This window comes from Hypanus sabinus, chromosome 11, assembly GCF_030144855.1.
Source record: "Hypanus sabinus isolate sHypSab1 chromosome 11, sHypSab1.hap1, whole genome shotgun sequence".
NCBI classification, from domain to species: domain Eukaryota; kingdom Metazoa; phylum Chordata; class Chondrichthyes; order Myliobatiformes; family Dasyatidae; genus Hypanus; species Hypanus sabinus.
In genome coordinates, this window is record NC_082716.1 from 59200016 (window position 1) to 59225368 (window position 25353).

The following is a 25353-nucleotide window of genomic DNA, read 5'->3' on the forward strand; positions in this document are numbered from 1 at the left end:
CAGGCCTAACAGACTGAAGGTCTAGCTACCAAATGTTAGAACTTGAGATGGAATGTAATCTAAAGATATGTGGTGCAATTGCGAATTATTTCTGAGGAGGGGCAATGATACTAGTTACAAGCTATAATTATGAAACTTAATTTATTGAAATTCTGAATAACCTAACAAGTCAATTATGCAATATGCCTTTCCAGTAGCAGTTGACTCACAATTGGGAGCTCAATATACAGTAAATGTGTCTGCTATTGGTTAATGCTCTAAATTTAAATGCTTAATTAAAAAAGGTAAACTACCACTGTTGCAAAAGCAAAATGCTATCAAAATTGCTATAAATACTCAGCAGGTCAGGTAGCATGTAGGGACAAAGAGGAAGTATCAATGATCCTTCAGTACAAGCACATTTTAACTTGATACACATTGTAAATACAAGTTTTCTTCTTACATGCCAATGTATGTTAAATAAACCTACCAATAACAATGTTCCAGAATAAATTATAAAATGTATACACCCGAAAGCATGAAAAATGTACGTCTCTCTTATTGTAAATTGTTGACAACTGATTGCTTTAAGTCAAAAGGAACACTCATACCTCTTGCATTTCCAATGCTCTGTTGTAACCCATTGATTCAAGTGTAACCCAGAGATCTCTTGGATCACCTTCCCGATCATTGGCTTCCATCAGGTTCAATTCCATGAAACCCTGTCGTGTCAGTTGATTTTTCTTCATGTCAAAGTTTTCTGTGCAGAACGTGGAAGTATGATGTGAAATGAATATATAATTAAACATACCCTGTACTGATTTGCAAACCACATTCATCTGAGGTTGCTGTAATACAAATTCCAGCAAACAGTTCAAGTAGATATTACCAAAGACACTGGGAACATGTGACCCACCAAACTACTTAAATACAGCTCATATAACCCGGTGTCACTTGCATGTGATTTGGATAGAGGTAATTATAGAGGAATTAATTTTCAATCATAATCTTAAAACAAAATCCGACATTAAAAATTGTCTTAACCATCTCAGGTTCCATGGAAATTGTTCCAGCAATTTCATTTTCTCCTCATAGCTTGTTTTTTACCTTTGAGCTTTACTAGTGAATCTGTGAAATCTATGCTATAAGCTCTGGGTGGCTTTAGTGATCAAATTCTAATAGTATTTACAAAATAGACAATCTACTTCAGTTGCAATTTAACTAAAGTGCTGTGCAAAGGTCTGTGACTCTAGTCTATATTTCCATGTTTTTATTTTTAAAACTCAGATTTTATTTTTATTTTATTAAAATAGCTCTCATTGAAAATGATGGAACACATCAAATATTCTCATTTTAGTCTGCTACAAATGAGAACCATAAATGCATCTATGATGTGTACAGTCAGTGATGAAGTTCTAATGCAATTGAACCATACATCACTGCTTAAAACCAATGGAAATAGACTGGACTGTGGCCAGCACACTGCCTCTTTAAGAAGCTGCCAACGAAAGAGGAGTTGACGTGCTGGTCTGAAACTGAGTTTTTTTTTAAAATGAGGTTTTCAACTCCCAATACTAACTATCTTGCTGGCAAACGTGCAGTCTCTGGCAAATAAAACTGATGATCTCAGAATTAGGGTGCTGTATCACAGGGACATTAGGAACACGCGAGTCCTTTGTTATACAGAATCATGGTTAACCCCTTCCGTGCCAGATACAGCAATTCGAATAGACAGGTTTACAATACATCATCAAGACAGGTCGGTTGAGTCTCTCAAGAGCAGAGGTGGAGGCATATGCCTCATGATCAATTCCTCCTGGTGTACTAACATGTTAGTAATATTGCTCACCAGACCTGGAATACCTCGCAATTTTACCTGCAGCACGAGTTTTCAGTGATCTTTTTGGTAGTAGTATATATTCCACCTCAGGCTAATATCAGACAGACTCCAGATGAACTGTGTAATGTAATCAACAGGCATGAAACAGTACATCCTGATACCTTCTTCATTATTTTGGGGGATTTTAACCAGGCCAGCTTGAGAAAGTCATAATTATTATCAACAAATCATCTGTCTAACACACTGGACCACACTTACACTAAGTTCAAGAATGCCTACCTTGCTATTCCACACCCAGCCCATGCTTTGGTGGGTCTGATCACCTGTCTGTACTTGTACTCCCTGAGCATAAGCAGAGTCTGAAGACTGCAGCACTAGTAGTGAGGACCAAGAAGGTATGGACCAGGGACGCACCGAAGCACATACAAGACTGTTTTGAATCAGTTTTCAGGGAGTCATCTTCGAGCCTGGATGAATATGCCACAATTGTTACCGACTACATTAAAACCTGTGTGGATGAGCATGTGCCAACAAAAACTTACTGTACATTCCCAAACCAAAAGCTGTGGGTGACATAAGAAGTTCGTAAGTCTGTTGAGGGCTAGATCTGTGGCACTTAAATCTGCTGATCTAGGTCTGTATAAGAAAACCAGGTATGACTTGTGGAGAGCTATTTCAAGAGCCAAAAAACAATTCAGGGAGAGGTTGGAGGTGACATCAGATACATGTCAACTTTGGCAGAGTTTGCAGGTCATTACTTCCTACAAAGCAAAACCCAACATCATGAATGGCAGTGATGCTTCACTACAGGACGAGCTCAACGTCTTTTATGCTTGTTTTAAAAGGGAGAATAAAACCACATTTATAAGGATCCCTGCAATGTCTCTGATCTCTGTCTCAGAAGCTGATGTCAGGCTGTCTTGCAAGGCAGCAGGGCCTGATGGAGCACCTGATGAGGCTCTGAAAACCTGTGCCAACCAACTGGTGGGAGTATTCAATGATATTTTAATCTCTCACTGCTACAGTTGGAAATTCCTACCTGCTTCAAAAGGGCAACAATTATACTAGTGCCCAAGAAGAGCAGTGTGAGCTGCCTCAATGATTATCATCCAGTAGCACTCACATCTAAGGTGATGAATGCTTTGAGAGGTTGGCTATGGCTAGAATCAACACCTGTCTCAAGGAGGACATGGACCCACAGCAATTTGACTATTGCTACAATAGGTTTATAGCAGAAATGATCTCAAATGGCTCTCCATGCAGCCTTGGATCACCTGGACAATGCGAATACCTATGTCAGAATGCTGTTTACTGATTACGGCTTAGCATTTAACACCATCATTCCTACAGTCCTGATCAAAAAGCTCCTGAACCTGGGCCCTCGTACCTCCCTCTGTAACTGGATCCTCGACTTCCTAATCAGAAGACCACAATCGGTTCAGACTGGAAATAACATCTCCACTTCCCTGACAATTAACACTGGCACTCCACAGGGAAGGAGGTACAGAAGCCTGAAGGCATACACTCAGCGATTCAGGAAAAAGTTTCTTCCCTTCTGCCAAACGATTTCTAAATGGACATTGAACCCATGAACACTACCTCACTACATTTTAATTTTTGTTATTTTGCACTACTTATTTTAAGTTAACTGTTTAATAGAGATATAAATACTTAATGTAACTCAGTCTTTTCTCTGTATTTATCACATAGTTCACTGCATTGCTGCCATAAAGTTAACAAATTTCAGGACATATGCCAGTGATATTAAATCTGATTCTGAAAAGTCAGATCATTTTAATGTATTTAGACATCTGGAAATACACTTTTGGGGAAATGCATGTTTCAACAAATAGCTTTGAATGAGTTTCCACTGAGTATATGCTCTTATCCCTTGCTTTCTTTGTCAAAGTGCATCACCACATAATTAGACACATAAAACTACACCACCCATATATTTGTTCTTACTACTAACTTTGAAAGTCCTACTCACTGTCTCCCTTCTTCTCTGGGTCATCAACATTTTTAAGATTATGTTTTGAAGCCATGCCTAGATATGCATAAAATAAAAGAGCATCGAAACTTGAATGTAGTTCATTTTCTGCTCTCAGCAGCACTCATTTACCATACTTTGTCAATGTGCTCCATTTCTCTCATCTCTAAGAATTTGTACCCTGTAATGTACCTGTAAGACAATTATATGCCTGTTGCTAAATTGGGTTTTACAGATTATTTAATTGGCTTATTCATGGTTAAGTGTGGAAGTGCACCACAGTTGACAGGTGGAGGGCAAAGGGGGCAATAGAGACAGGAATCCCACAAATAAATCAAGACACGTGCATGTGTATGTTGCCACTTCAAAGATGGTTAGATTTAAATATTTGCACATGCCCATGTGTGAGATTTGTAGCTGAGCTACAAATATGTTTTATACTATCTATATCTATATATATATATATAAAAAACCACAATCATGACAGAATAAAAAAAACACTGATGATGTGCTTGAGTACAATAGATTAGCTGGGAATTTGGATTAGCATTCAGAGACAAATAGCTCAGTTTTGCTTGCATGATAACATTCACTTCAAAATATCTCCCTCTGGATTTTTTTAACCAAACATATTATCGAACTGTGCTCATTCTTCTGCATCACTTAAAATCTATTTTCTTTTCCACCTAATCTCTCCAAGATAGTATTTTGGACCCTATGATTATTGGTTCTGTTCAATGCTGTGCATCCATAACTAAACTATAATTATCCTTTCATATTAATGCTTGTATCACTTATGGCTGTGCAATCCAGTTATTTTCAAGATCTCACAAACTCTCCCTGAACTACAAAATTTTCTTGGCTTAATTGATTGTTTTGAAGGTTTAATATATTACAAATGCAAATATCGTTAATGCTGAATTATTTCTCACAACATGGATTCAATAATTCTAAGATATTGACATTGCTGATAAAACCAGCACTTATTTCCCATCCTTAATTTCACTTCAGAAGGTGGTGAAGAGCACTTCCTTCGGCCATCTGATTAAGGAGCTCCCATCATACACAGTTCCAAGATTACAGCCAGAAACCATGAAGCACCATGAATATTCTTTCAAATTATAATGATGACCTGGAGGTGCAAGAACCGTTAGAGCTATCTGGGTGAATCACTGGGTTTCACTTCCAATCGGTTACATTTGTTACAACTGCACCATCACCCCAATTGTTTTCTATATGCAAAAACCCTGAGCCTTTATGTTAAGTTTCAAAATCTTCACTGAACAATTACAACGTAGTAGGAAATCCAAGGGCATTGATCTTTGAGATATTTTTTTCTCTATTTCATACTTAACATCTTAAACTCCTTTTGCTAGACATCACCTACCTTTGTTCATGTAATTTGTTCTAAAAGCACTGCATCCTTCTCCAAAGGATCTTCAACATTCATTCAAGCCCTTTATTCTAACACCAGGACAGCAACATTACATTTTGGAATTCCGATTACAATTGCAAAGCTTAAAATAATGTCAGCAATTGTTTACTTTTTTCTACCAACCTCTATACTTCAGCCTCCTCTACATCAAAAGACCAAATGTAGATTTGCAGGGCACCAGCACCCTGCCCGAGCTCCAGTTGCGTGTCATTTCAGCTGAGTTCCACATTTCCATACCAATCAGTTCTCAGTCTTTTCCACTGTTAAGATGAGGATTTAAGCAAACTTGACAAAACAACATCTAATATTCCATCTGTGTATTGTATAGCCCAATAGTATTAATATTGAATTTTCCAATTTCATGTAACCCTCATTTCCTGTGGTCCATTATCTCCACTCCTTCCAGTTCATCTCTGGTCCTCAGATCTTTGTTCCCTTTGTTGAACTCATGCATTTGCATCTGCCACCCCTTCCTGGTTCAATCCACCCACAACATACACATTTCGTCCACCAGATCGTTTTCCCCATCTGGTTCGACCTGTAATTCATCCCTCCCCTAATGGTCCCATTTCCACTTTCTATACTGATCATCTTCCAGCAACTGCCTCCATTTTACCCCTCCCTCTACCCCACCTGGTTCCTTCTGCCCATCCATTTGCCTACAGGCTGGTACCATTTGCCAGCATTGCATTTCAATCTCTGAGCCTAAAATATGAAAATCAGCCTATTGCTCACACTGTCAAAACCTATGTAAATATCTGGATTTGCTGATTCACCAAGGATTAGCAATTACTGAAGTGTCCAGTTTAACACTCCCATTCATGAAGTTAGTGAGAAAATTATTCTCCTAAATTTAGTATGAGAAAGAGAATTTAGATATTTTTAAAAAATGAATGGTGACGATAGAAGAAGCAGCAGACCGATAATGAACCGGAAAACAGGTTGCTTAATGCCTGCACCTTAAAGGTTCTTGCAGAAATTATTCTATCACTTATCAAGTTTCCATCCAACAACATTTTGGGTTTACTTTACTGGCTCTGGATTAGCTTTGCTATTGTAGGGTTAGGGAAGAGAACCCTTTTGGTGTAGTTCTAAATTTATTTAGCCTTGACTTGTTCTATCAACTTCAGGTTTAGCCTTGATTTGTTCTATCAACCTCTTGAATAACCTTGCTCTCTGAAATGATGTGAAAAAAACTACAGAGCTGCTAATATCCACAAAATCTTGCACAAATACGAGTTATCACTTTGTGAAATTAGAGAGGAAAATTTTAAAAAGATTAAATAATTTTTTCTTATTTGGACATGCTAAAATGATGATTTACAATGGGTTTTAAGCCTATTTGTCCTGTTGACAAACAAAAGCCAATTTAAGTGTTCCTATATATTCAGCTAGCTCTGGAAACATTCTGCAAACATTCAAAACAGCATCTTAAAACAAAATATTATGCAATACTGAGTATAGTGCTTTTGACTTTTTGACCCTGTGTGTCTCTTTCAGATGATAAATAATGTCTTCCCCATTTCAAATATTCTGTTTTCATTTCATTATAATAAGGATACAGGCCATGTTTATCTCCTATTTTAAAATATGTAAGAATTAGAAATATGTTTTTCCAAAACAAAGATCCTAAAATATTGAGGGTTAAAAAAAGTTTAAGTTTAAGAAAGGTAAAATGAAAACAGATTCCACCAAATTCAGGACAAATGTCCAAAAAATTGTACTTTACAGAAAAAATGATCACTATATATGAAACAATCTTCCAAGCAGTTAGATGAAAACCTCTTGGGTAGAAATTTGCTCTCTGTTGTATGTACTAACACATGAGCAGAAATGCATACCTGTTGAACTTTGCTTCCAAAAGGTAGATTTAGTTACTGTATTTCAGAACCAGATTTTAATGTGTTTACATCACCGCTGTGTACATTTAGTGCTTATAACAAAAGAGAAATTTATTTCCCCATAACTTTTTAAAACTAATTAGCTGCTAAAATACAGAAGAATGACTGAAGATAGGCTGAATAACCTTCCCCATCATAACTGTCTTGATTAGTAGATTCCTAGCTCAATACTTAAATCCTTGGTTTTCAATTACTGGTGCTGTTTTAACATCTTTGCTATTCCCTCTGGACTGCGCAATGTGCATTCAATAATATCTTGCATCAATAGATTATGGGAATTGATTTGTTACTACTATGATGCTTGAATATTCACTACATTCAAGATTTTTGAACAAAAAGTACTCACTAATCAAATCACAAATCATTAACTACTCGTCACTGTAAGTGTAAAAATCTCACACGACTTGTCTATGTATGTCATGCCACATTGCCCTAAATATAGGCCATAGCATTTGCTCATGAAACAAAATCTCTTTTACATAGCAGCAGATCTGCCACTTACCTTGGATTAGATCATTTAAAGATATACACTTATTAACAATGGAAATACAAAAACTGTAAATGCTGGAATCTGGAGCAAAAAACAAGTTGCTACACAAGCTCAGCAGGTTGAGCATCATCTGGGGGGGAAAAAAAGAATTGCTGATGTGCTAATGCAGGGTTCTCATCCAAAGTGCTGACAATTCCTTTGCACCCATAGATGCTGCTTGATGCATTGAGTTTCTCTAGTTGTTTGGTTTTTGTTACTAACTTATTTTGTTGAATTAAACAAACTAACATTTATCAAAATCACCCAGAGCATTTGTAAAATATTCAAAGTAGAAAAATATGTATGGTTATCAACATTTTTCAAACTTTTAGCATATCATTGGCAGAGATAGTTTTGGAATTCATTCAAGGGAGTCTGTGATGTACATAAATAAAACTGGGAAGCCTTCCATACTACATTATATTTAAAATCTAAATATACTAAGGGTTTACTATTGAGTCCTTAGCAGAGCATCATAAATTTCAATGCAGAGTTTGACAACTGATGTCTGGGAACATAATGGCAAACATTAATGGCAAATGATTCTGCTTTTGCAATAACAAGCCTGATTAATATAACTTGAGTATGAAGGAACATAAATTAAATTTTGGCAAATCTGGATTGCTTCATGGAGATATTTTCACATTGTTCTATTGGCACACTCATTAATTTATAATTGTAACTGTTGCAGAGTAGTTAAACACTTTCCCAAGCATGGATTATGTTTTTCCAAAGTTAGCGAAAAAGTAACTCCCATCCCAATGTCTGAATTTCCAATTTTCTTGATGAACAGCAACATGAATCCACTTTTACAGCAAGACTCTGGCAATCTCCTAGTACTCTGAGATACATTCAACTTCAAATTATATCTGTTGTGTAACTAAAGATACATTTGCCAGTCATAGCTAATGTATGAGGAAATTAAAAGAAATGGAAGTACTCAAAGAAAAATACAGAATATATTACTGCAAAGATGAGTATGTCAACTTATACAACCAAGACCCGTTTGGTCAAGACACAATTAAAATGGGACAGTCAGTTCTGTCCCTACTGAGCCAAGAGAGATTGCATTGGCAGGAATTGATAGAAAACACAGACATGACCAACAACAGTAAGAAGGCATGGGCAACTGCTCGGAAACTCAACTCAGATAATAGACCACCACAGAGGATTGCTGCCATAACACCCAATCAGGTTGCCTACCAACTAATACTAAATGGTTGACCAAATAACAAGGAACAGAGGCAAAAGAAAAAGCAACATCAAGATGGAGTCAGCTATCTCAAATGGGAATAACAATTTCCCAGCTGTCACCCTAGAAGAATTAAAGAATGAAGTATCACAGCTAAAGTCCAACAAAGCTGCTGGCATAGATGGGATTCTTAATGAATTCCTTAAACATCTTGGACCTAAAGCACTCCACTGGCTTCTGTCCCTTTTTATCTGTTGCTGAAGATCATTAAAAACTCCTAAAAAGTAAAGAGCCAAAGTTGTTGCTCTCCTAAAACCCCAACATTCAATAAAGACCCCAACATTCCTAAAAATTAAAAAGACCGATTTCCTTGCTCTACACCCTCTCTGAACTCTATGAGAGACTCACACTGAAAAGAATATCCCCCTTAGTTGAAGGTCTTCTAACACCAGACCAAGCCAGGTTCAGGCCAGGCCGCTCTTGCTGCGGTCAAGTCCTGAAGTTAACCCAGTATATTGAGGATGGCTTTGAAATGCGACAAATTACAGGGGCAGTATTCGTGGACTTACCAGCAGCATGCGACACTGTGAATCTTAGAGGCCTTCTACTCAAATTATCTAAAATGTTAAAAAATGAAACCACAGTCAAAGTAATAAGCTTCCTAGAAAATCACAGATTTTATATAGAAATGAATGGAATTAAGAGTAGGTGGCATCCACAAAAGAACGGACTACCGCAGGGATCAGTCCTGGCACCTCTACTATTTAATGTTTACACCAACGACCAACTAGCCTTTCCTAATACACGCAGGTTTATCTATGCAGACAACCTATGCATAGCAACACAAGCTGACTCATTCCAAGGAGTTGAAGTACGACTTAGAGCAGTCTTCGAAGCAATGAAGCAGTATTATGAAAACTGGTCTCTGAACCCAAATCCAACAAAAACTCAAGTGTGTGCATTCCACCTGAGGAATCGAGAAGCAGCTTGGAAACTCAAGATCTTCTGGTGTGGGAAGGAGCTTGAACATCCGATTCCAAATTACCTGGGCGTGACACTGGATAGGACCGCTCTCATTTGTCTCTCACCTCCAGAAACTCCAAGGGAAAGCTGGCTCTCGTAATTCTCTCTTGAAAAAATTAGCAGGCAAGAAATGTGGAGCTAATGCTCACACACTTAGATCAACTGCCCTAGCACCTCTGCTTTGCACCTGCAGAATACTGTGCACTTGTGTGGGGCAGATCAGCCCACGTGAAGAAAATTGACCCGTTGCTTAATGAAGCCTGCTGAATAATCACGGGCACACTGTGCCCCACATCTACTAACATCATTTACAGACTTGCAAGCATTGCTCCCCTAGACATCCAAAGACATACTACAACAAAAACTGAAAAAGGTAAACAGAACTCAGATCCATGGCACCCACTACATCATCATGTGCCAGTTTCCAACTGTCTAAAATCGAGGAAAAGCTTTGCTACAGTGTAGGAACTACCGCATGGAACATCCCCCCAAACATACAGGATTGACCTCTAGCAACAAACAGAACCCAGAACCCTACCATACAATACAGTGCAAGACCCCACAGAAATGTGCCAGACAGGACACTTTTTTTTTTACTGTGCTCATGGTCTGTTTTTTTTAAATCAATTATGGTATTGTCTGCACTGTTGTAACTATATGTTAACTACAACTATATGTAACTATGTTGTTTTTAGTAGGTCTTGTAGCTTTAGTTTTTGGTTTGTTGGGTGGTCTCTTGACTTTATGTGTCTGGGTAGTCTTGTTTTGTCCGTTGGTTTTGGAGCTCCTGTCCAGGGAACGTGCTAAGATGGTAGCATGATATTAATACACAGCAGCCTCTCCGGACTCGGGATTTGGGGATTACCAAACGTTATGTGGATTTTCTGGTGTAGCCTGTTTGGTCGTGTGCTTTTGTGATATCATTCTGGAGAACGTTGTCTCATTTTTTAACTGCATTGCATTTGTGGTTTCTAAATGACAGTAAACTGAAACTGAATTGAACTGAACTGATAAACAGAAGTGATGCACTCTCAACAGAGAGAGACCAGGAGTTAGTAGGACAGGAGACGATATGGTGAAGTGGGGTTTAAAGACCAGCGAATCCTGTGAGTGTGGCGAAAGGGTGTAAAATATCCAACACGCTCAGCGCAACTGCCCACTCTCACCTGATTTAGTTGACATTGACCTGCTCAACATCAACCGTCTGGTGGCATCATCATCGACTATCTGGTGCAACAAGCTATGCAATGAAATTACTGCAAAGAAATCTTCACGTGGTACTTCATACACCAACAATAACTTCTGAGAAAACAATTTTAAAAATATGTGCTAAGGCCTAAATTTTTACGTGACTTCAGGCTTGTTCCTCATTCTTTGAATAAATAAATTTCCCAGTTTCTGTTTAAATAAAAAAAATCACTGTGTATGTATAATAAAATGTATCCTTCTAACTTTTGGTAGCATGATGAATGAATACAGAAAAATATTCCAACTCCCAATCTGAAAATAACTATCTTGTGCTTGACCCAATGACTGGGAGATGTTTGCTTATTTACTGATGTCCCTAAGATACTGAAAATATGCATCAATTCTTATTGTCCTATTTTTTCCCAGAAATTTATGCAGGCCATCTACAGGGGTGGGTAAAAGGTCTCAAGTTTCTTTAGATGATGTCCTAAAACCACCCATTACACAGAACAAAAGAATTCCCATTTTAAATCTTCATAACATTCAAGACATTCATTGCTTCTTTAATGCTTTTGACTGACAAATAGAATGCTGTCCAAAATACACTCATAATTTAAAAAAAGGGGGGGAGAAACTAAATATATCAGAGATGGGGTAAGGAGGGGAGGAGAGGAATTAACTGAAGTTAGAGAAGTCAGTGTTAATGCCCCTCCTCACCCCATCCCTGATATATTTAGTTCCCCCCCCCTTTTTTCCCTCTCTTTCTGCCCATCACTCTGCCTGTTCTCCATCTCCCCTCCCCCTTTCTTTTTCCCTAGGCCTCCCATCCCATGATCCTTTCCTTTCTCCAGCTCTGTATCCCTTTTGCCAATCACCTTTCTAGCACCTGTCTTCTCCTATTATTTTGGATTTCCCCCTCCCCCTCCTGTCTTCTCCTATTATTTTGGATTTCCCCCTCCCCCTCCTACTTTCAATTCTCTTACTATCTTTCCTTTCAGTTAGTCCTGATGAAGGGTCTCGGCCTGAAACGTTAACAGTGCTTCTCCCTATAGATGCTGCCTAGCCTGCTGCGTTCCACCAGCATTTTATGTGTGTTGCTTGAATTTCCAGCATCTGCAGATTTCCTTGAGTTTGCATCTTCTTTTCTCATTTGTTTGCTTATTTCTTTCAGTAATTTCTAATTATATCTTGAATTGCCAGATAAAATACTTCCCTGTAACAATGTTTGCTACTCTCAAAATGAAAATTTTCAGCATTACTTCCATTGTAATTTTAAGCAACCTTTTTTTTAAAAAAAAATGGGATTTTGTATTTAAACACAACAACAATTAAAAATACTTGTGTTTAAAACAGAAAACATGGGAATTACCAAACTGCAAATAATATTGTTCACCTCACCTCGACACAAAACCCAGGCCTCGCTGTCACATTTCTCTCCACTGGTTCTCAACTCAAAGAAGTTATACTCATCAAAGCTTAAAAGCCCATTGCCATCTAAATCGATAACTTCAAAGATGTCTGATAGTGCAGCCCTAAGCAAAGGAAAAGAATCAAATTGGAGAGATTGTTATCATCAAAATACAGAATAATCCTTACGTACTGTGGTAACTGTTTCCTCAAAAACTCAACAGCATTTTTCTCCTCAAGTGCATAATTATACAAGGCTTTTAAGCCCTAAAAGATTGGAACTATCAAAATAATATGAAAGCAGAAAACACTGCAAAAATAAGCACTAAGATAATATTCTAAAGACAAATTTTCTCCCCATGCATCACTAGTCAGAAGCAACATAACTTGCACCTTATTTTTGTCCAAAACTGGTTAAAAGATAATTGGCCCTTCCAGCCCAACATGCCCATGCCACCCTTTTGAACAATTAACCTATTAGCCTATATGTTTATTATCAAATAGTAAAGATTACCAAAAAAAATTTACAACATTATCCAATTATTTGAATGTATACAAATAATTAGTTATCAGTTCATCTGAGGGGTATATTTGAACTTCTCCCATTTTTGGTAATACTAATGGCCTTATCCAGCATGAGTGTTGCGTTCTGATAAAGAGGGGTTAAACCGATTTGTTAACTCATTTTTTTCTCTTCCATAAGCTGAGAGTCTGCTGTGCATTTCCAAAAGTTCTTTTTTCACTTCTAACCCACTGATGATTTGTTTATATTCTGCAAATAACATCTTTTAAAAATTACCTATTATGTATAACATTTATTTAAAATAAACTCTCATACCTGAATTCCTTGGTGAGCGTTAAGTCACCATTCTCCCTGTGGACCAGTTTGGCCTCTCGGATCATTGATTTACTCCTCTTCCTTAATCTGCAGCCAGTAGTGAATGGGATTAGATGATAAACTCCTGAATGAAGCCTTCCCTTCCATCCAGATCTCTGTTGTAGGAAATTTGTTAAACAGGTTTTGTTTAAATGTACACAAATTGGTGCCACAAATTATTCCTACAACTGTGGGAGTCAAATTCAAATCTAAACAAGTTTGACAGTTTTTTTCCTATAACTAGCATAAAGCTTCAACATAAAAGAATAAGATTTATTCCAATTTTAAATCCAAATCAAGAGAATTGCTCATTTTAACACACCTGGACAATGCAGTTGGAAAGTTAGACAATGTGGTGAAGGCAAATTGCTCGAATAGCATAAAGTTACCAAATGCTTACTCTAGGTTTCATACTTAAGGAAATATGAATTTCTACCAAAGCTTGTGTCAGAGTCCTTCCTTGCTAAAACAATTTTCTCTGGCACTTTAGATCATAGGAGCTAAGGACAAAGCGAGAATGAATCCATTGTCCTGCTTATCCACAGGAAGCCTTAAGGCTCTGACAGTACAACTGTAAGCAGTATCAATGTGTTGTGACAGACATGACGTGGGACTGAAAGAGTCAATATCTGCTGATGTCCACCTCTGCTTTTTGCTGAGGTGGAGCAGAATAGTCAACTGTGTAATGCTACTGTTGACATGTAAGAGAAAAGGAGATGAAAAATCTGTCCAAGACATTGTTTTGCTTATGTTTTAAACAAATGACCAATGTCTGACACTGCAGTTGATCCTTGTGAAGAAATAAGGATAACATAATGCTGGACACTGCAGGTGATTCTTCTGAAGAAATAAGGATAACATAATGCTGGACACTGCAGGTGATCCTTGTGAAGAAATAAGGATAACATAATACTGGACACTGCAGATGATTCTTCTGAAGAAATAAGGATAACATAATCCTGGACACTGCAGGTGATTCTTCTAAAGAAATGAGGAAAACAAAGATGGATACTGCAGTTGATCCATGTAGTTTCAATGGCAAAATTGGGGAAACTTGCCTTCTCCATGACAGGTCCTTTTTTTTTAAAAAAAAGAGAATAGTTGTTTATTGTTGTTCATGCATCACACTATTGTTGGTTCTCAGCTGGCACAGACCAAGACTTCTGTTTGATTGACAATGATGTGATAAGATGACAGATATTAAAGCAAAATCTGGTTCTAGAGGGGGCAGATAATCCATTCATCCCTTTCATTATACAAAACACTCATCTGACTGCCATTTGAAGATAAAGCTTCACTCACCCAGTACATGTAAAAAAAACAGAATAGTTTCATTGGATATAAAACTGATTTTGATTCTTAATTTTCTGTTAAACTTCACATGGGACAATGATTACAAAATTTCACCCTTTAAGCTGTCTAGAGAACTCCATTATGGGTTTAAAGGATGCTCAGCTTCCCTTTGTGCTTAAATTTACCTGAAATTTTATTAAGCCTCTGTGTAACATACCTTTTAATTTTTTTCAATACAAAGTGTGCTGGAGTAATAACATTCACTAGTCTGAAAACAAGAATCATACAGAGAAACTGCACCAAACAGGCCCCAAGGCACACCGTCCATGCCTATAAAGCATCCATTTTTACACTAATCCTATACAAACCTAATTTATTCTCCCCAAATTCCAATCTACTTACATGCCTAACCACTGACCCAGCCCAATGCCATCACTCACCTACATACTAGGTACCACTTTCAGTAGCCTATTAGCTAACTAACCTGCAAATACTTGAGATGTAGGAAGAAACCAGAGCATCTTGAGGAAACCCTTGTGGTCATGATCCACTAGGCCAGCACCAGAGTCCCAAGGGTGCTGTTTTAAAAACTGGGTAGTAGGGACAGAAGGTAAAATAAAACAAGTTCAAACAATGTGGCCTAATCATAAAAAAGATCATCTGAAAATGTTAACTTTAATATTAAGTCCCGACAGCTTGAGCATTTCCTGATGAAAGATGAAATACCATTTGAGAGCTTACATCGGGCTCCATTGAATCATTGTAAGTGAAAAAGAATAAAGGTAAGAATAAGATACAGGTTGCTATGTGGATCCTGCTTTCAGAAGTAGTAGTAGAATGAGAAACAATTACTCCATTTAGGATTTATTCAGACAGACACTTAAATTGCAGGGCATAGAAGAAAATGGTTCTAATGTGGGCAAATGAGATTAGATAGATGTGCAAAAAGGATGGCCCAGACATAGTGGGCTGAACAGCTCATTTCTAAGTTGTACATGTAAGACTCATTGCCTTGTAAGATTCACTGACAGATCAATGACCCGATGACAGAAAATTAAAGTGCCAGGAAACTGGAAACTCAGGCTCACTCTTGCAAGTTGAACGGGTATGTAAGGAAGAGGCAGAGATTGCCCAGATAGAGTCAATTTATGAATTAGCTAGTGTGCATTGTGATGATACCACATAGATGAATAACAAATTTAGACCATATGCACACTAATCATCAATACTTCATCTCTCCATGTGTCAATTCAATAATCAACAAATCCATATTCAAAGACTTTATTTTTGTTAATAATTCAGACCTCCTTTTCGCGTAGTTCTGTCACACACACAACTTCCAGAGCTTCAGGATAACCAACATTCCTCAACACATATAATCTTGTATCCACATTCATCCAGGGCGATAATTTTTCTGAGCAGTAGAAACAAATGTAAAGTTACTGAGACTTAAAGACTAATCCATAGGCAACAAAAAATGTAGAGTGTATTAAAAAGTCTTTATTATTCTGCTGAAATTTGTGTTGGAAGTATGTCATTTTACAATTGTTAAACGGATAAAGATATATTGTATTGGGGAGAAGTTGCTCAGAATTCAAATAATACAGGATTACAGCACATTGAATAAAACATTTAAAAATCAATAAGGTGTTCAAAATGGTTGGGAAATCATTTAAACATACTTTACAAGGGAATTATGAGGCAAAATTAGTTTGCTTCCATTTCAGATCATAAATAGTCCTGTCTGAAATTCTGCAACCATACCAGGCTAAATTCATAAAAACCTGATGAAACTATAGAACACACATTTCTCATATTGTGAATGATTGAACTGGCTGATTGATGTGCTGCCATTACCAAGATTTGTGATGTTGCACCTGTCAAACAGGAGGGAACTTACTTAGGATTAGTAAAATATGTATTAAAAACTCTACATTTTTTAAGGTAACAAAATGTATTGCTCTGCACTTTTTTATGCTATTAAATAATACATTCACATTCATTTCATCCATTTTCCAACTAGAACAGTAAAATGCAAAAAATAAGATAAAATACATATTAGTCAGTGTAACATTGTGCAGGCAATGAACCTAGAGTTAGAAACCTTTAAAAAAAAGTTGCAAGTTAGTAATTTGATTTCCTTTTGGCTGGAGCTTGGCATCCATGTCTAACCTCACTTAAACAGCCATTCTTCAAGTTTGATACCAGGACATGAGTGTTGACAATCGTTTTCAACTATTTGTGGCATCAAAAACCCAGTCTAATCATTGTGTGAAACGGCATGATTCGTTCTGTGTACAATATATAGGAAAATCATAACATGAACACATTTATATTTTTACCAGACTCGGTACATTATATCCTTGTGTTCCCTGAAGTATATCTGGCATTAGAAGACTGGATAGAAGTTAGAAACATCAATTAAGCTGGTATTTTCCATCATTAAAGTCAGAATTATGAGTTAAAAGAAAATGGTGATTACTGTGGAATAAAATAGCTTTTCTGAATTCTGAACACAGATATAACATACGAAGTAAACAGCACAGGAAATGACATCTCATTATTGCATTATGTTCTTTAGAAGGAAGAAACAAAAAGGGAATAAAAGAAATGATAAAAGGTAAGAGAAACACAACTCTTTGAGATACATAAATCATCGATGAACTCTCAGAATTTATATTTTGTTGCAAATAGGGAGACTAACAGAAACACAAGAGCAGTCATGTTTTCTTGGCTGATATATAATTACAAGATAATTATAAATTATGAAAACTATCAGTCCACATATATTCATCTATCAATCCATATGAACCCAAGTACATTTTCATTGTTGCATTCAGCATTCATGCAATTCCAGAGATCTTACCCCCATTGCTCTGAATTATGTTTTACTCATTTGAAGCAATTTCCATAAATATTATTCCCACAATTAAGCACAGAGAGAAATATTGTCTAATGTTGAGTACTTTGATTTGTTTTTGCCTGAGGTATTATGAAGACAGCATACAATACTTACTTCCTCTTATGAATAGTTGTAGAAACTAGCCAAACAGAATACTTACCTTGTGCTTGCTCGCATTTTCAAGTTGATCATTTTTGTCTGTCTTTAAATGCCTCCTTATTGTTCCACTTCTGAAAGACCTTTTACTGTTGTTTAGACAACTGCTAGCCTCTCATTATAGAAATTTGAGTATCTCTCTAAATGTGTTCTCCAAGTGTTTATCTTCTGTTTCCTTTTTACTGGATTTGAATAAATTGCATTGGCTGATTAGGGAAATGAGCTAAATGAGCAAGTGGAACTAGCTTAGTCAACAAATTGGTCAACAAAGATAGGTTGGGCCATGGGCCAGTTTTTGTGCTGTACAACTCCCCAATATTTTACTTCTAATGGGCAGGATTTTGCAGTACAATGTCAATACATAAATTGACATAAATTTCCTGTACAAGTGCTAGCTAATTTGGACTTTCCATGTATTGGTCAAGTCCCAAAGTGACTGGCAGTTGACATTAGCAATTTCCCACAGGTCCAATGGCGTGATTTTCATTTGTGAAGAAGGGGAATCTACTTGAAGTTATTTCAAATGTTTTCCTCTTTGATTTCAATGGAGGGGAACAGTTTCAAGGGATTAAAGTGCTCATATTTTTAGATTTCATAAAGTGAGTTTATTTAAATTGTTTTAAGTAAGTTTAAAAAACTCATCAGACATTTACTATAGAATGTTAATCTACTGTTGGAAACATTATTCTTTCTTGGAGGTGAGACTTCAAGAAAATGTCAGATTTGTTTCAGCAATTCTGCATTTATTTTTGTTATTTGAGTAAGTTTCCATAACTATAAAGCCCACAATAAAATACAGGAAGAAATACTATCCATTAGTAATCAAAAAATTTTTGCTTCAGGTACATTTCCTGGGAAAATTACAGATACCTCATCGAGATTCAATATACCTCCATGTTAAGAAGGGTCATAAAAAACTATCTCTATTGTGATTTCTGGAATGCAAAATTGCTTTTCCCCATTGAATCCCATGTTATAAACAGAGAGGCATTCTTAAGGGAAGTTTTTCTCACGACATTAATGCCACTGCGAATGGTCAGTGTATTGACAAAAGATTTCTGATTTTATTGTGGAGGGAGGGAAGGGTCATTGGTTTAAGTAAGCAGAAAATGGATTTTTATTGCTGGATAAAGTTCCAATAGATTGACTTGTCAGTTTCCAAAGCAAATCCCTTAAGAGGCCCTCCTGCTGAGAACTGGCAGCTTGAGAAATTCGTCCTTGGAAAACTAATTGGATTATCAAGTATATATTATGCTTTTTATTCCCCCCCCCCATAAAAACTCTGTAATAATGAACTAACATTACTCCTTCAAATCATTTGGTAGTGACTTGTGATAAAAGAGTGAATTTTTATTACTGAAATGACTACTGATGAATGTATACCTGCAGGGACACTGTAATCATTGTGGCCTCTTAGACATTCTGAGCCAAGAAACAATCACACATTATATCTTTGTTTGTAAATCTCATATTAATTTAAAATACTTTCCTCATCTTACTGACATGCAGCAAATTGTCTTCCTTTTCCAGCAGACCAACTAATCTCGGGGAAATATATTTTTTTTGTTTAAACTGTTTTCAGTATTTAAAATGTCAACCCACAGAAATATAGTTGTTGCAGAATACTTGACAAATTATACCTTCAGTTTGGCCAAGGCTTAATGGTCCGATGGTAAGAAAAACATTAGTAGTTTGATGCAATTCCAGTCTATAACGATGACTAACAATTCCATCATTATCTTCAAGGTAAAAGCATCCCTTTGACCAAGCATGTTGCCAATTCTATAATAAAAAAGTATAAATATGAAACATCAAAAGTTGGCTTGTTTAAGAGGTGCATGACATGATTTTTATTAATGCTCATTAATGCAGACAGACATCAAAACAGCATTTTAATTTGGAAAAATAATTAAATATATTAAGAGTGAAATCTTGCAGACTTTTAGTTATTTGCGGACTTAGAAATTTGATTCACTTTTTAAAATCATGTAAGATTCTAGACATGGAGTGGCCTACAATTTTATGTTAAGGTAGTAGTTTCTATCTCTAGAGTCACAATGTTTTTTTTTAAAAATGGGATCACAAAGACCCTTCACAGTGTAATTGATTCACTTCCAATGCCTTGCATGGTTGCTTTGGGGATAGCCAAAAACTTTGATCACACTAAGGATAAAATTGAGAAATGCTATATTAAACATTTTTGAACAATTTCAAAACAGAGATTTTAAGCCTTTAAACTCACATGTAACTTGCACATAAAATCCTTAAAATCAGTTATTAAAATAATTTTATATATTCTTAAGAAATCAATATCTTCTTTATCTTTTAAAAGTTATTGTACACATTTTAAATTAATTATTCATGTTATCTAGAAATACTCAACACCTTCTCAAGGCAACCTGAGTGAGAGTGAGAATGAGGAATACATAAGGCATGAATTCAAAATACTTGGGACATAGAATTGTGGTTTTAAAATTAATGGAAGGGACATTTTGGAAAAAGGCATTTTTTATTTTCTAATATTCCATGACAAATAAATATGTGCTCAAGTAAACATATAACAATGCGGCAAGCTTTTTACTGGTAGAGGCACTTCCAACTTCCTAGAGTACACTAATAAAAAACCAGCTAACCTTCACGGAATCTTATTAATCTATGTCTAATTACACATTAGGAAAAAAAACATGAATAACATGGATTATTCCAGGCAACTTAAGACTCAATAAAGAGAAACATCTTCAGAAGCATTAATAATAAATTCTCTTTGGGAATAGGTTGCATTGAGTGAAGAAAATAATTTCATAGTCCCTTGGTCACAGAACGAACAGTACTGAACTGAAGATCAAAATAATAATTTACTCAGAATAAAAGCTCACCTAAATGCTGGGCAGTAATCATTTCAATATGCTGTATTCTCTAACCTGGCATCACACTTCCGTTTGCTCTTTTTATATAATGTTGCTAAAATGGCTGCACTCAACTACTTAATAGCATTCCACTGCCTCTTTCAAAAGACTTTTTCAGATTATTTTCTTTGCCGCACAAAATATAACAGCTCTGTTAAAGCATGAATTTTGAAAGCTTTGCCTAATTCTTTTCATGTGAGAGAATACTGTACAAGCCTAAGGTGTTCATACCTATGATTACCTGGTTTATTTCCTGCTAAGGCATTTTCAGCAGCCATAATTAATCTATCACTCAGTACCATCCATACAAGTGACAACCTATTAATGCATGTATGGCCCCCCCCCCTTATAAAACAAAAATGAACAAAGCAGAGTGAAAGTACTAAGTAAACTGGCAGAACTTGGCTTAGATGTTTATACTAGTTTTGTTTTGTGATCTTTTTTCCTACAAGATAAAAATACGCAAAATGTTCAAAAAAGCGAACTGTTTTGCTTGGCTGAACTCATTTAAAATAATTTGAGTGCTTCATAGTATGCCATGATATTTTTCATTTTGTTGTCCATTTCAGACTGAGGAAAGAGAGTCAGTATCTTCCAATCCCCAGTCCTAGAAGATTAATAACTCTTCAAATGGAAAAGTGGACAGCAGCGTAGTCTGCAGGTGATGCCCCCCGCCATCCCAGATTGCAAGGGTTAGGAGGAGCCGTTGCATTCCTAGAAAATCTCCTGTATCGCAATTTTCCATTTTATTAAACTATGACTTCAATGCACGCATCAAGAAATTTGAGTTGAAAAAAATGTAAATACAGTTGGCTCTCCTTATCTGCGAGGGATTGGTTCCGGGACCCCTCGCAGAAACCAAAATTCATGGATGCTCAAGTCCCTTATTCAACCTGTCTCAATGCGGGAAACCTTAGGACCCAGTGGAACGCCACACCTTATTTAACCTGTCTCAGTGCGGTGGACATTAGGACCCGGCATCAGAGCTCTGAATCCGCAGTGTTTCTGTTCACGATAATAATCGTGATCACGATTGAAAATAAAGTGGAAATAATAAAGCGATCGGAAAAAGGTGAAATGCCATTGGTCACTGGAAAAGTATTAGGCTACGTTGGTCAACGATCAGAACAATTTTAAAGGACAAAGTGAGAAAGGCTCAGCCCCGATGAAAGCTACAATTATTACTAAGCAACGCAGTGGTTAACTATTGGGTTTTGGGGTTTTGGGTTTTTGATCCTCCACATCAACCTGGCATGGTGCAGAACAGACTTGGGAGCGATCTGTCACTACATTGAACGCAGGAACTTCCATTCCCAATCTCGGCACTGAAACATACGTTCTTAACTGTTTTATATGCATAGAAAAGTAAAATATATACTATATACTAAGAGAAATGTTTGACTAACTGACGCTAAATAATACCGGATGTACCTGTTCCAACTTACTTAGTAGAGAACTTGTGATTTTTTTCGATCCCGATCCACGATAACCCACGCACTTCCTCCCGTATACTTTAAATCATCTCTAGATTACTTACAATACCTAATACAATGTAAATGCTATGTAAAATAGTTGTTATACTGCATTGTTTAGAGAATAAGGACAAGGAAAAAAGTCTGTACATGCTCGAACAACAAGTGCTGGAAGAGCACTTCCGGGTTTTCGCGATTCACGGTTGGTTGAATTCGCGGATAAGGAGGGCCGACTGTATTTACTTTCACTTAAAAATTCACTGACATTCTGTTTCTCATAATGCACCAGGTGGCGCTCTAGCCACTTAGATTTTCAGACACAAATTCTTCTGACTGGAGTTGACCTGTGGGTGTTAAAACCTTTAAGTTTCAGAATCCCACACTAATACAATTGAATAAGTAAGTTTGAGACTTATCCCACTCACTTTCCAGCAACTGAACAGGTCTCGCTAGGAAACACTCCTATCCAATCATATGCCCGTGTAAGGCTAGAGTCCATATTCAAATGCAGATGCCCAGTCATGAAACTAGGAGAATTTTTTTAAAGTTTATTTTAATATTTTAGTTATTTCTTTGTATTTTAATTAATTTTATTTTAAAATTTTCATTTGGTAACTTTTAAATTACAGTTCTGGCTTCAACCAGAGATGAATCTACATGAACAGTTATCATGGTATACCAGGGATAGGATCAAAAGACTACACTCCTTAAACCCTCTTGCCTAAAGCTTCATTTATTTCCAAACTCATGTGCAGAGTGTTCATGAGATCAGCCCATAATAACTCAAACCAGCCAGCATGAATGAGCAAGAAGCTCGGTCAAGTCAAATGAAATCCAGCTCTGTGTTCTTTCCACTTAAAGATAATGATTTTAATGTAATGTCCTGAAAAAACTGCTCTGACCTTGTTGGTCTCATGGGTCATTTTACAGGTAAAATCAACAATGCACTGTCAGGGTAGTAGTGAAAGCAGATTCAACTGCGACATTCAAAAATGAGTTCAGAATCAGAATTAAATTTATTATCACTGATATACATCAAGAAATGTGTTGTTTTGTGGCAGCCATATAGTGCAAGATATGAAAAGTTACTATATAAGAGCAAAAGGATAGTAAGGGATAAAGTTGGTCCTCTTGAAGATCAGAGTGGTTGGCTATTTATGGAACCAAAAGAAATGGGGGAGATCTTAAATGGGTTTTTTGCATCTGTATTTACTAAGGAAACTGGCATGGAGTCAATGGAAATAAGGCAAACAGGTAGTGAGGTCATGGAGCCTATACAGATTGAAGAGGAACCTATTAGTTTGATGTCAGTAGTAGGTAAATTATTGGAAGGAGTACCAAGAGATAGGATCTACAAGTATTTAGATAGACAGGGACTTATTATGGAGAGTCAACACAGCTTTGTGCATGGCAGGTCATGTTTAACAAATCCATTAGAGTTTTTTGAGGAGGTTACAAGGAAAGTGCATGAAGGGAAGGTAGTGGATGTTGTCTATATGGACTTCAGTAAGGCCTTTGACAAGGTCCCCCATGGTAGGTTAGTTAGGAAGATTCAGTCGCTAGGTATACATGGTGAGGTAGTAAATCAGATTAGACATTGGCTCAATGGGAGAAGCCAGAGAGTGGTAGTGGAGGATTGCTTCTCTGAGTGGAGGCCTGTGACTAGTGGTGTGCCACAGGGATCAGTGCTGGGCCCATTGTTATTTGTCATCTGTATCAATGATCTGGATGATAATGTGGTAAATTGGATCAGCAAATTTGCTGATGATACAAAGATTGGAGGTGTAGTGGACAGTGAGGAAGGTTTTCAAAGCTTGCAGAGGGATCTGGACCAGCTGAAAAAATGGGCTGAAAAAAGGCAGATGGAATTTAATACAGACAAGTGTGAGGTATTGCACTTTGGAAGGAAAAACCAAGGTAGAATATACAAGGTAAATGGTAGAGCACTGAGGAGTGCAGTAGAACAGAGGGATCTCGGAATACCGATACAAAATTCCCTTAAAGTGGGGTCACAGGTAGATAGGGTAGTAAAGAGAGCTTTTGGTACACTGGCCTTTATACTTAAAGTATACTCAAAGTATTGAGTATAAGAGTTTGAATGTTATGCTGAGGTTGTATAAGGCATTGGTGAGGCCGAATTTGGAGTATTGTGTGCAGTTTTGGTCACCGAATTACAGGAAGGATATTAATAAGGTTGAAAGATTGCAGAGAAGGTTTACAAGGATGTTGCCTGGACTTGAGAAACTGAGTTACAGAGAAAGGTTGAATAGATTAGGACTTTATTTCCTGGAGCGTAGAAGAATGAGGGGGAGATTTGATAGACGTATATAAAATTATGATGGATATAGATAGAGTGAATGCAAGCAGGCTTTTACCACTGAGGTTAAGGGAGGAAAAAATCAGAGGACATGGGTTAAGGGTAAAGGGGGGAAAAGTTTAAAAGGAATATTAGGGCGGGGGGTTTCTTCACACAGAGACTGGTGGGAGTGTGGAATGAGCTGCCAGATGAAGTGGTAAATGCGGGTTCACTTTTAACATTTAAGAAAAATTTGGACAGGTACATGGATGAGAGGGGTATGGAGGGATATGGGCCGGGTGCAGGTCAGTGGGACAAAGCAGAAAAATGGTTCGGCACAGCCAAGAAGGGCCAAAAAGCCTGTTTCTGTGCTGTAATATTCTATGGTTCTATATTGGTGAAGCAACTGTACCATTTCATTGTTGATTTCAATCTTATTGCTTGACTTGTTAATCAGACCCTTTAACTCGATTTCTCGAAACACATAGAATCTTTCACAGTTTTAATAGACATTCTAGGAAGGTAATACTTCCTTGATGAAAGACATTTCATCTTAAAACTTCAAACAATTACTTTTTATACTTGGTCTCTTTAAAATTTGCATCCCATCCTGGTGAAGAACTTGCCAGATACGCTTCTATCAAAGCTATTAAAAGTCAGTATTTGCAATTTAGTTCATTAATATCGTGGCAAAACAAATACGTTCTTAATCTGTTGTCTTTCATTTCACATGCGCATAGCGAAAATTTATGTGGACTCTTTACCTTTCTTTTAAACTAAACATTCAAATCAAAAGATGATAATATCATAAAATCCAGTGTGGTGATTTAACATATCGGTTTATCTGTGGGCTTGGCTTATTTTTTAATACAAAGATATACCAGATACTATGGACCCTGAGGTTTCTTCATTTGACACCAAAATAGAGAACACTTCCAGCTTGTTCAAAGATGAAGCAGCTCACAGT

The 25353-nt window shown here is 36.8% G+C and overlaps 1 protein-coding gene across 1 annotated transcript in view; it reads right to left on the bottom strand.

Moving 5' to 3' along the window:
• Positions 1–25353, bottom strand: part of efcab7 (EF-hand calcium binding domain 7) — a 62948-nt gene that overhangs the window by 17133 nt on the left and 20462 nt on the right. Inside the window, exons 7-11 of the mRNA XM_059984412.1 lie at positions 19353–19494; positions 15959–16068; positions 13323–13477; positions 12476–12609; positions 591–739 (exon numbers count right to left, since the gene is read on the bottom strand). Of these exons, the coding sequence (XP_059840395.1) occupies positions 591–739; positions 12476–12609; positions 13323–13477; positions 15959–16068; positions 19353–19494 (690 nt within the window). The remainder of the gene's footprint in view (positions 1–590; positions 740–12475; positions 12610–13322; positions 13478–15958; positions 16069–19352; positions 19495–25353) is intronic.